This window comes from Mus caroli, chromosome 15, assembly GCF_900094665.2.
Source record: "Mus caroli chromosome 15, CAROLI_EIJ_v1.1, whole genome shotgun sequence".
Taxonomy (NCBI): domain Eukaryota; kingdom Metazoa; phylum Chordata; class Mammalia; order Rodentia; family Muridae; genus Mus; species Mus caroli.
The window spans coordinates 74,530,284-74,552,405 of NC_034584.1; the positions used below are offsets into that span (position 1 = coordinate 74,530,284).

At 44.5% G+C, this 22,122-nt stretch overlaps 1 protein-coding gene across 2 annotated transcripts in view; it reads right to left on the bottom strand.

The window, feature by feature from the left end:
* Positions 1-22,122, bottom strand: part of Enthd1 (ENTH domain containing 1) — a 113,322-nt gene that overhangs the window by 56,172 nt on the left and 35,028 nt on the right. For both annotated transcript variants that reach the window (XM_021183596.1, XM_021183595.1), the window contains exons 4-5: positions 8,217-8,335; positions 3,480-3,606 (exon numbers count right to left, since the gene is read on the bottom strand). In XM_021183596.1, coding sequence (XP_021039255.1) covers positions 3,480-3,606; positions 8,217-8,335 — 246 coding nt within the window. The remainder of the gene's footprint in view (positions 1-3,479; positions 3,607-8,216; positions 8,336-22,122) is intronic.

Genomic DNA, 22,122 nt, shown 5'->3' on the forward strand with positions numbered 1-22,122 from the left:
GGACCTGAACGATCAGCTGGGATCAAACTATGGAAATTTCATATGACAATATGAAAAACTTAGACTTATCTCCCTGGCAGCAGAGAGCTGTTGACAGTTGTGGAGCTGGGAAGTGAAATGCTAGGATCTGCATTTTAGCAAGCCGGGGAAAGGCTGGAGAAAAGAAGGGCTTAAAAATAGGAAAAGGGTCTGGAGAGACGGCTCAGGGGATAAAGTGCTTGCTGCAAATAGAAGCCGGGTAGGCATGGAGCCTGCCTGTAATGCTAACACTCAGGTGGCAGAGACCACATCCCAGGGCAAGTAGGCTAACAAGACTAGGAATTGGGGAACTCTGGGTTCAGGGAGAGAACTTGCCTCAGTAAAAAAAAAAAGTGGACACCCACTGAGGAAGACACCTGGCATCAACCTCAAACCTCTTCCACATATGAGAGGCACATATACTTGTACATATATGAACACACATACACACACACACACACCCCACATATACCACACACACACATACACACCCCACATATACCACACACACACACACTACATACACATATATTAAAAATAACAGGAAGCCCCCTCTGCCTGACATGGGTTCTGGCTAAGAACCCCAGGGAGGCATTCCCTCATGTAGCATGTTCTGAAGCTTCTCTTCAGGGCGGTCTCTGATTCTATACTCTATTCCACGTGTGTCAAAGTGTTAGAGGGGAAATGAATATTCACACAAAAGCCTGCCTTGCCTGTTTACTTTATACTGCAGAACCAAAAGCGACCAAGGTGGCTTCCAGAGGGAAATTACTAAACTGAGATATCTTATTCCACACTCAGAAGAAAGGAGTGATCCAGCCATGAGAAGAACTTTCAAGGCAGGTTACAACCTCAAAGAAGCCGATCTTCCTTCCTTCCTTCCTTCCTTCCTTCCTTCCTTCCTTCCTTCCTTCCTTCCTTCCTTCCTTTTTTCTCTTCTCTTCTCTTCTCTTCTCTTCTCTTCTCTTCTCTTCTTTCTCTCTTCCTCTCTTCCTCTCTTTCTCTCCTTTTCTTTTCTTTTCTTTTCTTTTCTTTTCTTTTCTTTTCTTTTCTTTTCTTTTCTTTCTTTCTTTCTTTCTTTCTTTCTTTCTTTCTTTCTTTCTTTCTTTCTTTCTTTCACACAAGGTTTCTCCATGTATCCCTATCTGTCCTGAAACTTGTTTTTTAAACCAGGCTGGCCTTGAACTCACAGAGATCTATCTACCTCTGCCTCCCAAGTGCTGGGATTAAAGTCATGCCCCACCATGACCATCAGGAAGCCAATCTAAAGTGGTGCCCCTTGCATGATTCTGATGCTATGACATTCTAAGAAAAGACAAACAAAAGAGGTTGCTGGCTGCCAGCACGGAGGGAGGCAGGGGTGAGTAGTGGAGCACAGAGGGACCTTGGGACAACGAGGCCACAGTGTGTGGTAATAGTGTATGTATGTATGTCACGTGTTCATACCCACACACGAGTGTGGGACAAAACTACAGACTGGTGTCAATACAGGCCTGACTGTAATAAANGTGGATAGTGACAAGCCATGTGCGTTTTGCACAGGAGCTCAGTGTGGGACAAAACTACAGACTGGTGTCAATACAGGCCTGACTGTAATAAACGTGGATAGTGACAAGCCATGTGTGTTTTGCACAGGAGCTCAGAGACACTTTGCACTTTCTGCTGAGTTCTACTGTGAATCTAAAGCTGCTCCCAAAAAGAAAGTCTATATTTGAAATGTTAGGAGGAAAAAAAATGTTAGGCGATGTTAGAATACAAGAAGTTTTCCCCATTGCTCTTCCTTCGAGCTTTTAGATTTGAGCTGTTTGCTTTACAGGGCCGTGAAGACTAAGCAAGGCGGATGTGGTGGCGCTCGCCCTCAAGCTCAGCACCCAGGAGGCAGAGGAAGTGAGTTAGAGCCAGGAGAGCATGGAATGAAAAGCTGGGGTTCCATGCAAGCCAAGGCTACACATAGTGAGACACTGTCTCAAAGACAGATAGACAGATTTAAATGTCAAGTAAGCTGTCCCTGGATTATAGCCATTTACAATGATTATCTGTGCTAATGCCATCTCATACAACCTCAAGGTTTTGTTGCATTTATTAAAATTATTATTAAAAATATTCTTTTAGTTCTCACAAGAGTTTATAAGAACTATTTATAAATGTGCGCTTGTACAGAAAGTCTATGCTAACACTGTGGTTTTTCAATTTTGGGTGTTGCAGATCTGTATGAGGAAGAACTTTGAGGTATAAGGTCTGAGAACAGGGAAAGAGAGAGTCTAAACCATGAGGAGCCACCTCTGTGAGGCAGGAAAGGTCAACCAGGAGCTAGAAAGCAAAAGGCAGATAAGGCACTGCTCAGAGGTACTCAGGATGCCCCACTCATATCTTGGTGATGGACAGGTCACCCCTCTGGCTGAGCAAACCTAGAGGAGGAATCTATTGCAACCAGGATGCAGCTGGCTATGCAGTGTGCACTTAGCATGCTCGCCATGAGGCCTGGGCTCTGTCTTCAGCCCCAAAGTGTATTGCAAGTTGGGACTTCATACAGAGCAATGACAGGAGGGAGACAGACCCCAAGGGGTCCTGACAACAGCAGAACCCAGGTGGAACTCAACATTGTCATTCACTAGAGGTGACTTTGGTATCATTTTGTGTAATTTATCCTGTGCCCTTTCCCCCCAAGGTTTTTGAGACAGGATCTTATACTGTAGTCCAGGTTGGCTTGGATGGGGCTGGCTTTGAGTTTGTGGCAACTCTGTCTCTCCAGGATTGCAAATGTGAGCTACCACACCCAGCTTTCCCCTGTGCCCTTTTCTAAAGTTAATGATTCAGGAGCTGTCTGACCGAGCTGTGGGACTGACGCTCTTCATTCTGCTCCTTCACATTTCCACTTAATGCCTGCTTTAGTTGGGTCTCATTCATTAAGCTTCATCAGAAATAAGTCTCACTAAAAAACATACTAAAATTGGGCTGCAGAGAGGGCTGCTCTCACAGAGGACCTGGGCTCAATAGTCAGCACCCACATGGTGGCTTACAGCCATCTATAACTCCAGATATCCAGGATCTAACACCTTCTTCTGGCCTCTATGTCACAGGGCACACATGTGGTACACAGACATATATGCAGACAAGACACTTAGACATATGAAAATAATAAAAAAGTCTTTTTTAAGAACAGAAAATTAGTTCTACTCTTTAAAACTTTCAAAGAAAAGTGTAAGGCTAGCAATTAATTTTTAAACAAAGTGAGAAAGAAGAGAAAGAAATAAGAATCCCAGAAGCAGGTGACCAACAAAATGGGAGTCAAAGGCCACACATGGGCTGGATTTATCATGCCAGTCCTGCCGCTGATGACCAATCATAAACAAAGCCAACCATTGCTATATCTCAAAATCAAATCTTGTATTTGTGTAACCTTTCCTTCAAGTGCATCTCACTTCCGTTTCTGAAGGAAATTTCATCTGTAACCAAATTACCTGTGTCCCAGAGATTGCAGATTTCCGTTTCCCCTTCTGACAGCCAGGAAGCAGGAGAGGTAAAGGAAGGAGGTAACCTTGTCACAGGTTGCTTCGGATGCTCATAGGAGTACAACAGTGTTAGGTCCTGACAGAAACAAGAGAGGGCACAGTCACTGAAAAACAAAAACTGCACCAGAGAGGTGACCGGTCAGCCATTGAGAGTGTTGCTGTCTTTGAGAGGACTGGAGCTGAGTTCCAGGGTGTACGCCCAGCAGCTCACAACTTCCTGCCTGTCACTCCAGCTCCAGGGGCCCTGATGCTGCTGGCCTCCAAAGACACTTGCACTTCTGTGCACAAACCTTGACACACATTATCAAAAGAAAAGTCAGCGTGTGCTGGCTAGTTTTGTGTCAACTTGACACAAGTTACAGTCACTGAATAGGAGGGAGCCTTAACTGAAAAATGCTTTCATAAGATCTGGCTGTAGGCAACCCTGTAAGGCATTTGGTGTTGTTGTTGTTGTGGGGGGGAGGCTGTTGTAGGGTGGCTGGAGTGTTCCAGACAGCATTTCTCTGTGTAGCACTGACTATCCTGGAACTCACTCTGTAAACCAGGCTAGTAGGGAACTCAGAGATCACCTGATTCCACCTCCCAAGTCCTGGGATTAAAAGGGTGCATCACCACTGCCTGGGCGTTTTCTTAATTAGTGATTGATGATGAAGGGCCCAGCCCATTGTGGGTGGTGTGGTCCTGGGTTCTATAAGAAAGCAGGCTGAGCAAGTCAGTTTACAGCACTCCTCCATGGCTTCTATCTGCATCAGCTCCTGCCTCCAGGTTCCTGCCCTGCTTGAGTTCCTGCCCTCACTGCTTTTGACAATGTTATATGGAATTGTGAGTGAACAAACAGACCCTTTCTTCCCCAAACCACCAAATTGCTTTTGGTCATGGTGTTTCATCACAGCAACAGTAATCCTAACTAGGACATCGTGTTTGGAATCTGACATGAATTCAGCCAGGAAACAAAGCAAATCTATCCCGGGGTCCTATAACTCTGTTTGGCATGTCTGTAATTTTGTCCTTTAAAGTGTGGTATATAAATTGGGTGACACAATATGCAACCCTTTAGGATTGACTCTCTTCATCCAGCACAGTTCCTAAAGCTCTACCCAGGTCGTCGTGTACACTGAGAGTCCCTCCTGTCTCTACTGAGGTGTATCCCGGATACTGATGTTTAACCCTTTCAAATGTATCTGATATCCTGTAAAATTTGCAGAGTTTCAGATAAAATTTCTGGGTACAAGTTTTTGTATAATGTAAGTAAATTTCCACACCTGTGAGATGACTAGGGGTACCATTGCTGAGGTATATGGGTGGGTGTTATATATTCAGGTTCTGTTGTTGTTTTTGAGACAGTCTCACTATGCATTCCTGGCTTGCCAAGAACTCACAGAGATCCACCTGCCTCTGCCTCCGAGGTTAAACTGAACCTAGATACTCTGCAAGAGCAGGAAGTACTCTAAACCACAAATCCTCTTCCCAGCCCATGTGTTCAATAAGGTACCGCCTAATTGTTTTCTAGGGTGACTTTACCTTTTGAAATTCCTACTAGCAAAGCAGGAGTGGTCTGACCTCCCACATCCTCATTAGCATAAGGGGCTGTCACTGCTTCTGTTCCAGCCGTTCTGCTATTACACTGTGTGCATCTTAGGATGACAATGCTGGCCATCTCTCCCAGCATTTCTTTACTATGCATATCTGCTGAGTGAGACTATTCATACTGTTTATCTGCCATATGATTTCCAGTTTGCTGAGTTTTTCCATAGATGGCTGCTGGACTGTATCAAATGTACTGCTCTATCAAGTGAAATTATTATATGCTTTTTCCTTTAGCTTTTTGATAAGGCAAAAAGCATGAGCTCAGACTGACATGCCATCAACACAAGCCTATGACAATCTCTTCTGCCATGTGTCTATCTGCATGTCTTTTCTTCCATGCTAAGGATATCAAAGATAATGCAAACAGAGAGTATCCATGGTTACCTGTTGGATTCTGCACACATTAAACTCATCATCATCTCAGAGCAAAAATACCATTGCGGAAGAAAAACCCCAAGTGAATGCAACTACATTAATTTCATTCTATATTTTAGGAATTGTGTTTTATAATGATTCAAAGCTTTCCTGGTTCTCAATGACAAAAATTTATACACATGTATATGAGTCTGGCTTATTCTACCATATAAATGTTCGTGACTGTTTTATTCATGATTAAAACTTGGAAGTAAGCTTTGGTAGGAGAATGGGGGAATGGTGCTCCCTCCAGACAGTGGAACGCCATTTAACATAAAAAGAAATGCACACTTCTACATACCGAACTCATATTTCCACTGAGTTTCCTGGGTGTGCAAGTGTGCAAGAGCACGTGCCCACACACAAGCATCTGAAGCCTGCGGGATCATAAGGATCTCTTCTTTCATTCGGTGCCTAATTCTCTCGAGACAAGAGCTCTCACTGAACCTTGAGCTCGCTCACTGTGTTTGATGGTAATACTCCTGTCTCTGCCCTCCCCCTCTGCTCCCCTCCCCTTCCTCTAGCACTGCCCCCTCTTATGTGGGTACTCAGGATTTGAACTCAGGTCCTCATGCGTGCACAGAAAGTGCTCTCACTGACTGAACCATCTTTCCAGTCTCATAAATAAAATTCTTAGCAGAACAAAGCTTTCAAAAGTAGAACAGGGTTCATTAGAGTATGACTTTCAAAACTAAGGAGACCTTTTGTGTTTATGATTGACACTGGTCCATTTTCTTTCTTCATACTGTCCAGAGTTTTTAATCATTAAGTTTGGTAATAAAGTTATTTAACTATACCTCAACAAACAAACAAACAAACAAAAATGCCCTTTCCCCCCCTCCCACTAAGAAAATAAAAAAACAACGTTGCGATTTTGGTTTTTTGGCTGCAGCTGTTTCCATGGCAACTGATAGGGATGTTGTGAAGTGGCTCACACAAAATTAAGGCTGACCAAAACCTTCGATGTCTTTGTGAGTTGCTAAATCAATAGTGATGGATGATAAGTGTCTGTGTTCTGCTGCTTCCATTTAGGATTTTGCAAAACGAAGAATACACAAATTTTGCCCTTTGGTTTATTTCTGTGCAGTATGTCCTATTTGCAAAATTTTGACCTCATCAGAGTTGCTGGAGGAGTGGAAATTATGCTGATCCTGATTCTGATTCTGATTCTGATTCTGACGGTGTGTCACGCTTGTCTCAGCTGTGTCACTGCCTCTGCTTCAAAGCCCACTTTAAGGTCTTTATTTGTGCCTTTGTTATTATTTTATAGATTATAAAATACTCATTGCAAACACACCCAATAATGTGAGTGGTAAAGAGCACAGAGTTTCTGCTCACTTCCCCACGGGCTGCCATCCTCTGCTGGGGTAGCTAGTACTCTGTCTTAAGAATTTCGGGGAAATTTTCTGTGTCAACACATTTTTTAAAAGTGAAATGAAATCGTTTTATGTATATATATATATATATCCTTCTCAGGAGTAAGTACTCTATCTTGGTCATCTTCCTACATAATAATATAATCACTCATTGTGTGCTGTCCCCGCAGTGACTTCGTTCACTGAGGTATGCATTACAAACGTGCTTTTCTCAGGACAGAGCTGAGCTGTGGTCCTGACATGTAACCTGACTTGGTCATTCCCTTTGGTAATCAGTTTGAGATTTTTCTTGTTTCTGTCTATTACAACTGTTGCAATAAAACGCTTCACAGAGCCACCTATACAAGCTGTGTGGTCACAGTGACATCTCTGAGCACTCACACACGGACTTGTCTTGAGTTTGAATGATGTCAAATTCTACCCTTAGATGCCACACCTGCTTGTATCCAGCAGCGTGCTGGAGGGGCCCTTTTTCTCAGTGAAAATACAGGGCGGTAGCAATTAAACATTTTTTTCATCAGTGTGAAAGGCACAAAAGCTGTGTTTTACCTAATTCCATGTGAGACTGAGCAATAGTCTGTGAGGTATCTCACCGTCTCACGTGTCTATGTGTGGTGCTGCAGAAGTGGATGAACTTCTTAAATACATTTATTATATTGATTTCCTCATTTCAGCATGGACGGGCAAGGTGTCCATAAGGCCCCACCCCTCCTGCTTTCATGTCTTCTGTTGTGCAGCCTTTGCGTTTAGTCAGATTTACATGTCCAAGCACAGGTGCTGTCAGGCCTAATCTTGTGCAGGACTTGCTGAGTAGAAGGGCTCCTTGGGAGGATGGGGAGGAAGAAGAGGAGGGGGAAGAGGAGAGGGAGGAGGAGGGGGGAGGACGGAGAGGAGGGGAAGGAGGGGGAGGAAGAGGAAAAGGGTGAGGATGAAAATGGTTAAATGTCTAAATGTTTGGCATTGCCAACACTGCAGAGAGCAAGAAGGCCAGTTAAGACGCTGTACTGTTTTGTCAACTTCCTGTAAAGTCACAATAAAGGATTTTTAAGGCTGTGGGTGTAGTTCAGTGGTAGAGTGTTTGCCCAGCATGCACTGGGTTCCATGCCTAGCACCACCAAATAAGTAAATAAACAACACAAACTATAATATAAAGGAAAACATCACAATTTTACCTAACTGATACTTAAAACTCTGAATAACATAAAACACAAATGCCAAGAGCAGCAGGGCAGCTTTGCAGTGCTGCAAGGATGGTTTCCCACACGTGGCTGGTTACCTGCACAGCAGCAAAGGGAACCAGAGAACCTACCTCTGTAGATTTCCATGCCTTCATCCCGAGTGAAGGGAAGTACAGGGGCAGAGAGGTCCCAGCAGGTGAGGGCACGTCCTGGCACTGCTCCAGCCTCAGCCTGGCCTTGGATGTGCTTTCTGTCAACAATGTAAAGCAATATATAAATAAATATTAGTATTTTTGTATTTGTGTTTAACTTTAATGACTTCTGAAGATCTATTCTGTGTGCTAAATACATATCACACACCAAGAGCCACCTCTGAGCATGTACCTACTTGACAACATTAGCAAGCCCAGAGGGGTTCAGAAACTAGTTTGATGTCCGTAGCCTTGTCCCATCTCAGCAATTCTATTATAGCTTTATTAGTAGAAATGTTTTTTAAAATAATGTAAAATGTAGTGGTAGTTATAGGGTAACACACAGTAATGTATAACAAAACTTTAAAAGGTGAATACTATTCAAAGGGAATTTTAGGATTATACGAATGATGGCTATAATTATTAGATTACTTAAGAAGTCTTAAATACTGTAAGGGTTTTTTAAAAAAGAGTCTTAGATTACTGTGAAGTGAGTTTCATATAGTCTCTATAGGAAGAACAGATCAGAAATGTATAGATTAGTTATGGGGCAAATACACCTTTAATATAAAATAAAAACTTTAAACATAAAAGAAAAAATACACCAGTGAAAATAAACCGCTATGTCTGCTTATGTTCACTGTATTTGGCATTTTGTTGCAGTTTTCCTGCCCTTTGCCTTGTTGGATTAGTCACTGAATAAGTACCGGGATGCAGCTCAGTTACCTAGATTGACCCAGCATTTATGAGCACTAAAAGGAAAGAACTGTCTAAAGCATCAGTGCTTACTCTAGCGTGGCACGCCCTCATGGACAATAAGAGGTGTAAGGCGGCTGCCTTCGTATTGGTAGCTGCACACTTGATGTGGAGAGCATAAGTGTCACACAGGAACTAAGATTATAGTGGCCCTTTTAAATAAATCAATTTCCAGATCTGCAACATCTACAGGTCTTCTTCCAAAGGCTTATCTGCCTGGGAGGAAGTGGCCAGCTCTTTTCTCTTTGCCATTCATAATTTTCCCCACTTCACAAAACAGACGTGTCACACATCTGTTTGAGAGTGGGCCTTCTTCCCCAAACATAGGGCACCAGTAATGGAAAGAGCAGAGCAAGCAAGCCACCTCAACGTGACCTCCATTGGTCAAGACAGGGAGACTCAGCAGTCTGTTCCATCCGTAGTCTTTTGAGGGCCAAGCAATGGCAATAAGGGGACTTACACCAGTCCGTACTGGGACACCTGATGTTCAGACACACTGTATGACAGCACAGGACACCCAATGTCCAGACACACTGTATGACAGCACAGGACACCCGATGTTCAGACATACTGTATGACAGCACAGGACACCCGATGTTCAGGCATACTGTATGACAGCACAGGACACCCGATGTTCAGGCACACTGTATGACAGCACAGGACACCCTATGTTCAGACACACTGTATGACAGCACAGGACAGCAGGGAAAGTGACCAACTTCACTTCACATTCATGTGCTTTTCATCCACAACTATAGTCAAAGAGCAAATTGCTCCTAAGGGATGGTCCTCTAGAGCAGAGCAATGAAAGCCAGGGGTGTGGGGAGAGGCGTGTTTATGTTTTCAGTGCAGCAGTTCACAAGGTTCCAAGTCTGAGCTAGCCATCTTAGGAAAGGGTCTGGGAGCCCTGTGACAACATGTGACAGGTAGCACATGCCTGAAACCCTAGCACCGAGGAGGCAGAGGCAGGAGGATCCTGAGTTCAGGGCCAGTGTCTACATATAGATTCTGAGGCCAGACTGGGATCATGAGATGCCCGTCCCCTGGAAACAAAAATGGCAGGTATGATGGCTTAGCGGGCAAAGTTGTTCACACGCTATGACATGCGGGAACACACATACACAGGCCCTTACACACCCCAAATAAGTGCATGAAATATGATAATTGTAAAGGATGTAGAGATTGAAGGTAATAGAAATATTAATATTTATTAGAATAAATATGTAGGGTATTTTATGGAGAAAAAGCCACTTGAAATCCAATTCAATTTACTGTTTTGACAATGAAGGCTGCATTTGCCAACTAGATTATATGGTGGATATTTTCCCAGAATTACATAAACCAAGTCTGCAGTTACCAAGACCTGGAAACACTTAGAGCACGCACTGTAAAGTCAGTTTCTGCAAAGTCCACTGCACTGACAGCCATAGGGCAGGGAGTGTTTTCATTTGCCCTGCAACTTCTAATTATGTCAGGTTAGAGTACAACTTTAATTAATAGTTGATACATTTTAATAAAGGGTGTTTTGTATTATTCCCAGAAGCTGAAAAAGTAAATTACTCCTAATGACTGTTTTAAAAAAATCTTTCCCCAAACAATGTGTCCTCAACTCTTTGCTTTCAAAAACATGAAAGACTTCATCACCTTATAGCTGACAAGAGATAGGAAATATTTCTCTAGTAAGTCACTAGGTAATTGTTGGCACGTTTCTTAGAAGGAAAACAGGACTGATTGACAGTGCTGCAGTACAGTACCTTCTACTTCTGGCTTTGATTTATATGAACAGGTTTTTAAAAGCATTTATGTGTACAAAAACCATGAAATAAAATAGACGTTGCATGGTGCTTACAGCGAGCAGTGGATGGTACTCAGATGTGGGTAATAGCTGTGCTTAGCTCATAAAAGCATGTGTTTCCAGGGACATTGGATTCTTTATGTGGGATAAGTACTTCTAAGAATGTATGAATCCAAGGGCTTTGATAGGCTATGTGCTGGAAGTCAGTCCAGCCTGGCACAGAGGCTGCATGTGTGTAAGCCCAGCACTGGCACAGAGGCTGCATGTGTGTAAGCCCAGCACTGGCACAGAGGCTGCATGTGTGTAAGCCCAGCACTGGGGACAGAGGGATGGTTAAGTATGAAGTCAGCCTGGACTCTACAGTGGGATTCTTCTTCCAAAACACACTTTTTGCATGTATTTGAGATTTTGAGGAGACTTTCACGCATGCAAATACTACATATAAAGGTAAGACTCTGTGAGAGATGTGAAACCAAATCTGACCTCAGCAAGAGAAAGGAATGACACAGTTTCCATAGATAAGGACCCTATGTTTCCCTCCAGTGACGCGCTGCAGGTCTCAATCCTAATGGTACTTACGCTCCTTAAGATGTGAGCGGGGTGGGTGTGGTCAGTGGCCAGAGTATGCACTGCTACTGCTGAAGACCTGAACTTGGTTGCCAGTACCCACATCAGGTGACACACATCTGAAATCAGCTGTAACCCCAGCTCCAGGGGCATTGATGCCCTCTTGTAAGCCCCACAAGCTCTCACTCATGCGCACAAACCCACACAGAGACACAATTAAAAATAAAAATCACTGAGAACATACATGTGGTATGATTTTCTTCTTCTCTTTTTTTTTTCCAGTAATGGGGAATTGAACCAGACATTATATACATGCTAGGCAAGGACTCTCTATTTTGGGAGTCCTACTATGTACTTCAGGCTGACCTTGAACTCATGATGCCCTTGCCTCAGCCTCCCAGGTAGCTGGGATTACTGGTATGTACCACCATGCCAGGTTTGTTTTCCTTTTATGTCTATATTTATAATATTTATAACATACTAGACTTTATGTTTATTCCCTCTTATAAAATTCCACATTTTAACCCAAAACTTTGTGAAGAAGTTTATAAGTCTAAAATTATACATGAAAATGCCTTAGAAGCAATAGGTCGGCATGAGATGGGCTCTCCCTTCAACAAGCCCAGGGCCTGGCAGGATGTTAAGCTCCGAGAACAGACAGGCTTCTGGGAAAGAACTGACTATAACACCAGGGGCTTTGACGGGTGGTGTGAATCCCAATAAACAGGACAGAAATCATTTCTGGCAGAGGCACAAGGACAGTAGGTGCCAGATCCTGAAGAGGTAATGAGAACCTTTCATGTATGTTTGTAGTTTTCCATTTTGCTGTAAACTTACATGAAAATGAGTAATTAAAACGGACTTATTTCTGACTTAGAGATTTTCTAATTAATCCTGGCAAACAGTGGGGACTCGGGACTTCTGTCATCTATCTGCTTTCCTGAGGTTTAATCAGAAACTGTAACTGCTCCTTCAGTACTCAGCAGTAGAATTATCTCTGAAATGCCATGGGTCGGGCTTGACAGACAGCACGGGGGTAGATTAATTCCCTTCTGAGGAACTCATGAGAGCAGCACGCAGCACGGATGTGTTCTGGCCCAGAATCACATTTCACTTCTGTTGCTACGACCGAGGGAGGGGGGCTGCGGGGGAGAGGAGAGACAAGAAAGGGTTATTTGGCTTACAAGGCAGAAACTGCAGCAGCTAGTCACATCCCAGCCATAGTGGAGAGCAGAGAAATGAAGTCTCTTGTGCTGCTGGCTGGCTTGCAGCCTGCGCACAGTGAGCTTTCTCCACTCTCACACAGCTCAGAACCTGATTCAGGCCATGGCCCCATCCACATTAAGGGTGGGTCTGCCCACCTCAATTAACAATGAAGACAGTCCTTCACAGACATGCCCATGGGCCACCCTGATCTAGAAAATTCCTCACCGAGACTCTTCCTAGGTGATTCTAGGCCAGATCAAGTTAAAATGAGGCAGCACACTGGTTAAAATACTATGAGGCTACCTGTGGGCATGAAGAACGGCAGTCAGGCTGCAGAAAGCCCACAGACATTCGTGATCTTCCTCCCTCGATATCAGATCGCACAATACTGGAAGTGAGTGTGAGTGTGCTTCATCAGACTTCATGACTAAGCAGCGTGTGCTCTAGACTCCCACAGGTTAAGAAGGAGGTGAGTGCACACATTTGGTTCCTCAGAAGAAGTGAAGCCCCTCTGGCACCATCACAATCCAGCAACTAAGGTTGTGGAACGATGAGTCATGGAGGATGGGGCTGTGACTGAGAAGCCTCTGAGGAAAGTGTGGCAAGGGGACAGGAAGTGATGCCAGGGACTCACTGAAGATGAGTTGCTGAGTTGCTCAGCACTGCAGCTGTGGGACTCCCTAGAGACTATCTGGAGAGATGGAGATCCCACTGAGCCTGCAGAGCCCAGATAATACCTCGAAGCAGAACTGGTGGGCCCCGTGATAGCTCTTAGATGAGATACCGAGCTCTGAGTACAAGACACTATCAGCGCAACTGTGGCTCTGGCATTGAGATGCCCTGTAAACGCACACATCCAAACCACCCCACTTCCCCCACAGCTGTCACCGTAGATCAGCAGGGTCCTCTCGGTGGTGATGTCAGCAAAGGTGTTTCGATTACTCTGAAGTACTCTTCAGAACCAGGATGCTGGCATATACTGTAGTTTAGGAGGCTGGGGCAGGAGGAGCGCTCAGGTCCAGCTCGGAGGCCTTCCTGGGCAACACAATTGAGGCTAGGTTGTTTCTTGTTTTGTTTTAAGTTTTTAGAAAACACCCAGGTGATAGAGAGACGGCTCAGTTGGTAAAGGACTTGCTGTGTATGCACGAGGAGCGTACAGAAGAGAATGGAAAGACTGGATTCAGTGGACCACTGAAGAAGCAGGGAGATTAAAAAGCAGCTCCATGCCGACGGAGTCTTCTTTGTAATGTTGCAGACTCACACATTTGGAATCTTGACTCCAGTTTCTCTCACTGTGTGGCCCAAACTGGCTTCAAACTCAGGCCCAAGCAAACCTTCTGCCTCAGCCTCTTGCATATAAGGATTGCAGATGAGCTGCCATGCTCTGCTCAATTTCCTCTTCTTGGAGCACTGCACACCTGAGTAGCTTCAAGCAACTGACCTCTGTTCTACTCTTAAAAAACAACCCAAAAACTTTCACTTTCATCATAATCTTAAGCTTGCAGAAATCACTCAAGAGGACCATGAGGTGTTCCTGTGTTCACACTCAAACTCGGCAGCCATCAGATGTTCCTGGCATCTGTTGTCTCTTTTTTCTCTTTCATTCACACTCACCTGTTATTACTGTCTGCTAGTTTCAATCTGGAGGGAAAGCTACTGTTGAGTTCCCCCAGAATACACTGTCTAAGGCACTTGTCCACGTGGGGGTTCACCAGGAGGAGCTCTGAGGAACAAGATCTGTGGGGACTCAGGGAGGCAGGACTGGACTTGAACAAGAGAAGACTGGGGGGATCCTTCTGGAAGCTGTCAAGCTTGACCCTACTTACAGCTAGTCAGTGAGTGCACACACCCTCAGGAGGGACCATGACCCTAGGCAAGGAGGCTCTCTTCTGCTATAAGGAGTTCTCAGAGAAGGGTGGGGGTGGGGTGCCGATGGCTCAGTCACCAACCTTCTAGCAGCCGAGGGAATGGAGCACCGCAGCCTTGTAGGGAAAGTTCTGGAGGCTGTGCCCAAGATAAACCTCTCCTTTGCTCTTTGACTATTTCTTCTCAGCAGAGACAGGGGAAACAAATACAATCTCTTTCCCTTTGAAGGTGAATTTTAGGGTTTGCTAGGGAAAGGCAATTTTTAAAGGTGAGAAGAAGAAAGAAGAAAGCACATTTAGGAAGATTTTTTTAAAAACTCAATGAAGTGGGTAGGTGATAAGAAGGAGGGGCCACCGTCATCCCAGCAGAACTTTAGAAAGAGGGTTACGGCAATTTGATTTCAGCCTTTGGCCATAATCACATGTGATCTGAGTCTTGTGCTGGCCTGACACGTGAGAAGCTCAGTCCTCAGGAAGCACGTGGGAACACACACACGGGGTGGGGGGGCGGGACCGAGGGACGGGGGGGGGGGAGAGAGAGAGGAGAGAGAGAGAGGAGAGAGAGAGAGAGAGAGAGAGAGAGAGAGAGAGAGAGGAGAGGCACACACATGCACAGGCACACACACCACATGCAAAGGTTTTCATAACTCAACACCCAACAATGAGATATTTTAAAGACAAAACTAGTTTTTAAAAGTAACAGAAACCTTATATAGAAGCAAGCACAACTAAAAATAACTAACAGTTAAAAGAAAGAAAATAAAATAGCTGATGGTCAAGAAAAGAAACAAGGCCCAGAATGCCTTTCTTCCTCAGAATCTGTGTGGGCAGGTGTGCTGCCAGGAGCCTCTCAGCACGGCCATGCTTGGAGCCTAGAAACTGACCGGCAGAGCTCTTCTTTTCCAGGTCTGTCCTGGAGAGGCAAGTGTGATGCGTGAAGGTGCTGCCACACTGAACGGAGGAACACGCACTTTCACACTGAGGTGGACAGATTATCTAAAGTGCAAGGCTTTCTTCCCTGCCCTGTGGGCCCAAATCCCAGATCTGTAAAGAATGAAATACAGTAAGAAATGAGCCCAAACTCTACCCTGGTGGAAAAACAGAGCTGGCCTCAGATGTGATGGGAAGAGTGACAGAGACCGGAGCCTGAGTTCATTGTGCTGAGGCTATGTCAGCTCAGATCCCTCATGCACCAGTTTTACAGGAGTCTACATTACCACTTCAGGAAGGTCAATTCACAAGGGAAGGGCTTAAATAATACATCGAGATCCCACCAAAGCCAGGCGACGTGGCTTCGGAACCCGACCTCAGCCATAACGTCACTGCCTTCAGTGCCTACGTCTGACCTGTAGCCCATGGGTCACGTGCATCCCAGAAGAGCTACGAATATGGCCCAGTACATGTGTAGATGACAGTCACATGTCACAATGCCAAATGATTGGCCATCCTGATGACCGGGCAAATACATAAATACATTCACCAAACAACAGGACTCGAAGGCAGAGGGATGGAGAAGAGCGTGGATGAAGAGCTCAGCGGAAGGGAACAGAGGAACAGGAATCGATCGCTCTAGCGGTTCTGAAGTTGGCATAAGTGACATCCTCTCACAAGATTTCTTTTTATGGCTGTTGTTGCTATCATGACGCTGCAAGACTGACATCCTAAATAGTGCTTCTTGGCCTCACGCATGTCCTCCATTTTGCTAGAAAATGCTTCTCTGCCTATTTTTCTGTCCACCTCTCCCCTACTTACGTCGATCAGTAGGCCATCTTTATGTACTCTGGATGCTAATCCTTTTTCAGTTATATGTGTTAGAAAATTGCCCCACAGTATTCTGACTTTTTTTCCTACTTTCTATATGGTGGGTTTTGATCTCAAAATCTACTGCAGAAAAATTCACAAAAGCTGATCAGAGCAGATGGTACGGGCACAAAACCAGACGTATAGATCCATGGATCAGGACAGACTGTTCAGAAATGAATCCACACACTTACGGTCAGCCAAGCACCAACGGCGCCCGGGATGTTGGATGGGAGAGGACAGATGGGTGCTTCTGGAAGCAGGGTGAGGAAGACCAGATATTCACATGCAGAAGAACTAAACTCCATCCTGACTTCACTACAATGCAAAACTCAACACCAATCAGACTTACACACAAAAGCAGCACCAGGAAACCAAGGGAGATGCTTCCTCACGCTCAACTGTTTCCGGGGTTCACGAGGCCAAAATCAAAGTATCAGCTCAGCAGAATTCTCGTCTGAAGCCTGAGGAAGAATTACTTCCAAGGTCATTCACATTTTGGTGGAATTAAGCTCCTCTCAGCTGGGGGCTCCATTTCCCCCATGGCTGCTGAGTCGGGCCTGCTTCTAGAAGCCTCTTGTACTCCTCTGCCCCATCTTCAGGCCAGCAGCAATGTGTTCTGTTCCCCCTCCTACTCGGGACCCTCACTGTCTCCTCTGACACCACTGGACAAAGTTGATTAGGCCCCGGTTAAATAATGTGTCACCATAGAATGTAGCAATTACAGGTAATTATCCTCAGGCTCTACCCATGTGGGGTAGAGATTAGGTAGACGCAGGACAGGCACTGGGCTAACAAAAGAAGGCTGCCACCACACAGCACACTTGCTGGCTCCTTTTTTTTTGTTGTGTTTTGTTTTGTTTTGTTTTGTTTTTTGAGACAGGGTTTCTCTGTGTAGCCTTGGCTGTCCTGGAACTCACTTTGTAGACCAGGCTGGCCTCGAACTCAGAAATCCGCCTGCCTCTGCCCTCGAGTGCTGGGAGTGCGCCACCACTCCGGCCTTCGCTGGCTCCTTTATTGTTGTATTTACATCTGTGCTGTTTGGGGGGCTGAGGTTATAGTTCAGAGGTGAGTACTCAGGTAGCATGGGTGAGGCCCAGAGTTTAACCCCAGAACCACACAAGAGAAAATAATAGGTTCTGTCTATCAAGATAGCTCAGTGGGTTAAGGCACAGGTCACCAAGTCAGAAGACCTGCGCTCAACCCCAGGGATTCAAGTGGTATAAGAAAAAAGCTACTCACTTTGGTGTGTGTGTAGGGATTTGTGTGTGTGTGTGTGTGTGTGCGTGGGGGGTTGTTTGTTTTGTTTTGCTTTGTTTTATTTTGTTTTTTTTCGAGACAGGGTTTCACTGTATAGCCCTGGCTGTCCTGGAACTCACTCTGTAGACCAGGTTGGCCTTGAACTCAGAAATCCTCCTGCCTCTGCCTCCCAAGTGCTGGGATTAAAGGCGTGCGCCACCACACCCGGCTTTCCCCACTTTGGTATATGTCTAAAAAGAGTATTTCTCTATCCTAACATCACAGAAAACACCTTTTTTAACAAATCTTCTAAACATCTTTAAATTTTGCTTTTATATTCTTAAGTCCTTAATTCATCTCGATTGGTTTTGTGGGTGTTCATGCATCAGACACCTAATCTCATTTTCTTTAGTGGTCTATTTTATTTATTTTTTAACAATTCATCTTTCCCCCATAAATCTGAACTGATGTCAGCGTCCTCTATGTGTGCACAGTTGCACAGCTGTTTTCTGGGCACACTGCTGTGTCCTGCTTGCACAGGCATGGCCTGCCCCGGGCGTGCTGTTTCTAGCCTGGTTTAGGAGGGAAGCCTTTCACCTTCCTCCTCCTTGGAAACGTCCGACCTCCATTTTTGGAGCAGCGCTCAAGATCTTCGTGCCTATGTCTCCCAAGTATTGAAATTATAGATGGGACGTAACTCCCATAGATCATAGCTTGTTTGAGCTAGTATAGATATATATGATGTGTGTGTGGTTGTGTGCACATGCACACGTGAGCACACATGCTCATATATTATTCTTGACTTTATGATTTTTCAAAATGCATTTTATTATCAGCCCATCAAGTTGTTTTTAAAATCCTTCTGGAGATTTTGATTGTAATTGCACTGAATCTGTAGTTCTCAGCTGGAGGCAATTGTGGCCCACAGGGGACATCTGGCCATGTCTGCAGACGGTGTTTTGACTCTCATGACAGTAAAGAATGTACCAATATCATCCAGGGGTGGAGGGCAAGGAGTAAGCCCACAGCGTACAGCCTTTACAAGAGAGTCAGCCTGATCAAAACAGCCCTGGTAGCAAGACAGAAAAATCCTCCCAAACTCTTCAATCTTGTAGACAACTGACATATTTGCATTATTCCAAAAAACGTGGTATATTTTCCCATTTATACAGGTTTTCCTTATAATCGATTTCAATTATACATTATAACCCACAGTATACTGATCTCATATATCCTGTCTAAGATTTGCTCCTAAGTAATCTTGATTTTTAAATTGCAAATAGTTTCTTTAAAAATTTGTGTATTGGGCCATCAAGATGACCCAGCAGATAAGGATACGTGCCACCAAGACTGACAATCAGAGTTTACTTCCTGAAATCCACATGGTGAAAGGAGAAAATTGATCCCTGAAAGTTATCCTCTGTCTGACCTCTATACATGCACCCCATGGTACCCGCATGCATGCGCGCGCGCACGCGCACACACACACACACACACAGAGGAAGGGGGAGGGGAGGGAGGGGGAGAGAGAGAGAGGGAGAGGGAGAATAAATGTTTTGAAATGTTTGTTGGAGCTAGAGAGACGGTTCAGGGGTTAAGCACGCTGGCTGCTCTTGATGGAGTTCAATTCCCAGCACCCACATGGCAGCTCACAACTGCCTGTAACAACAGCTCAGGGAATCTGACGCCCTCTTCTGGCCTCTGTGGGAACTGGACAAACAGGGTACACAGACATACATGCAGCAAACACCTGTACACATAAAATTTTAAAAATTGTTTATTGTTCATTGCTGGTAGGATGTATGTTTATATATGTGAGTACACTGTTACTGTCTTCAGACACATCAGAAAAGGGTATTAGATCCCATTACAGATGGTTGTGAGCCAGCACATAGTTGCTGGGAATTGAATTCACGACCTCTGGAAGAGCAGTCAGTGCTCTTAACCACTGAGCCATCTCTCCAGCCCCTGTGTTTTGTTTTGTTTCATATGTTTTATATTTTAATGTTACAACTAATAAGATCTTATTTTTATGTGTGTGTGTTCTGTAGACCTTTCCTAGTTCTTTGTATGAAAAGGTTTGTTTCTTCCATGCATGTAAGTTTTTACATGTGTATGTTTGTGTGGAGGGATCACCTATAGATGTACATGTACCATACACATGGACACTTTAGTGGTAACTAGACAGCTATATCAAATGTCTCTCAATCACTCTCCACCTTTTGGAGACGGGGTCTCTTACTGAACCCAGAACTTGCTGATTCAACGACACTGGCTGCCTTGGAGGCACAGAAACTCTCCTCTCCCGTCTCTGCCTTCCCAGTCGGGATTTCAGGTTTGGGACAAGTACTGTATTATGTGAACCATCTCCCAGTGCCTGTGTTAACTTGGGCTGTCTACTGTGATGGCTGGACCTCCAACACAAAGCCAAGCCAGCAGGAAGGATGAGAGCTACTCTCTCTGCTTGATCCTAGAAGAAACATTTCTATATGTAAATGTATGGAAGGTTTTTTGTGTCTATTTTTTTTAATTGTGTTCAAACTTAATTGCATTTTCACCAGAGAAACTTTTCAGCATGAGACAGGTTTCTTAAAATATCTGGGGCATTTCACCTATGGATAACTGAAAAGTATGTCTGGGAATTATCTACCATGATAGTTCAGTTTCTTCCTTCTGTCCTACTAAAGTCTGTTTCACACTCTTTGAAGTTACTTTACTGGAAATAGTCACATTTAAAAGCTTTTTAATCTTCCTGGGGAAACGGGATTTTTTTTTCATTACTTTTCTTTTCCTGTTCAATTTTTTTACATTTATTAATTTGTGGGTGCGTATGTGCATGTGTGTGCATGTATGCATGCACATGCCTGTGTATGTGTGTATAGGGGGTATTTATGTATGTGGTATGTGTGCACATGTGCTTTCGTGAGTATGCATGTATGTGAGAGTGTGTGTGTGTGTGGCACTGCACACATGTGGAGATCAGTGACAGCTTCCAGGAGTTGGTTCTGGTCATCAGGCTAAGTGACAAGCACTTTCCCTAATTGCCGTCTCAGCGGCTCCTGGGTTTATCATTATTGCTCTAGTTAGTATAGGATGCCTATCCATCGTTATCTATCCATCTGCTTCCGTGAACAGAGATGCACAGCATATGTCAGGATTTCTTTGCCCACATCTGATAGTCTCTGATTCTAACAGGAGTTCCATCTGCTAATGTCCACTGTAATTAATATTCTAGGGCTTAATAGTATCAGTTCACCTTTTGAATTTCTACCCCCTTTACTGTATAGTTCTAATTGTAAAGATTTTTCTTCTTCTTACACTTTTCTCCTTGTTGGGGTTAGTGTGCTCTATGTGTTTCTCTCGGAGCTTTACTGGAAAGCTCATCACACGCCCTCCCTTCTGAAGGTTTGGAGTCAGATACTCTCAGCTCTCAGCAAAGACCGTTAGAACCATCTACCTCCATCTAATGTGCCACAGCTACCCACTATTTCAGCTTTTTGACTTTTGTTTTTGTTTTGTTTTGTTTTGTTTTGTTTTGTTTTGAGGCAGGGTCTCATCCTAGCCCAGGCTGGCCTTTAGGCAATCTTCCTACTGCAGCCTCCAAGTGCTGGGACTCTACTGTTGTTTTTACCTAACAGTTAAGTGATGTTCTTTTCACTCTGTAAACAGGTTGACCCTTTATCCATCACTCTCTGTTTTCCAAACTTGCTTCTGAGAGAATTATTTTTCTTTTTGTTAAAGTAGGTTTCTTTTTTTAAATTTTTTTTCAAGTTCTTCTTTAATTCATCCATTCAGTCTTTATAATTTCTTTAAAACTGACTATGTGTGATTCTATCCTTCACTTATATAAATGTTTAAATGTTGAGTGTTCTGCATCTGACTATTTTTAGGGACTGGTATGTGGGGGGGGTTGAGTGTTTGTGGGTGTGTGTGTGAAGTGAGTGTTTATGTGGGGGGGGAATGAGTGTTTGTGTGTCGGTGTGTGTGAATGTTTGTGTGTGTATGTGTGTGTGTGTGTGTGTGAGAGAGAGTGTTTGTGTATGCGGGGGGGGGGTGAATGTTTGTGGGGGGGTGAGTGTGTGTGTGTGGGGTGAGTGTTTTGTGTTTGTGTATGGGGGATGAGTGTTTGTGTGTGGGGGGTGTGTGTGTATGTATGTGGGGGTGAGTGTTTGTGTGTGTATGTGTGCAGGGGGTGAGTATGTGGAGGGGTGAGTATGTGTGTATGTGTGGGGTGTGTGTAGGGGGTGAGTATGTGGGGGGGCTGAGTGTTTGTGTGTGTGTGTATGTATGGTGGGGGGGTGGGTATGTGTGTGGGGGGGTATTTGTGTGTGTGTGTGTGTTTGTATGGTGTGTGTGTATGTGTGTGTGTGTGTGAGTGTGTGTGTGTGTGTCCCTGCTTATATTCCCCTGCTGTGGTGAGTCCAGCCTGTGAGCTCTCTGCTTGGCTTTACCTGGCGAAACCCCCCAGGGACTCACTGGTAAACTGAGGTGGTCTCCTCTGCAGAGAACTTCAGACCCATGTCAGCCCCTGCAGGGCCTACACTCGGCACTTCTCACATTCCTGAGAGGGTGTCCAAGACTCTCCCTTCATGCTTCAGGCACGGAGAACTCATTCCTT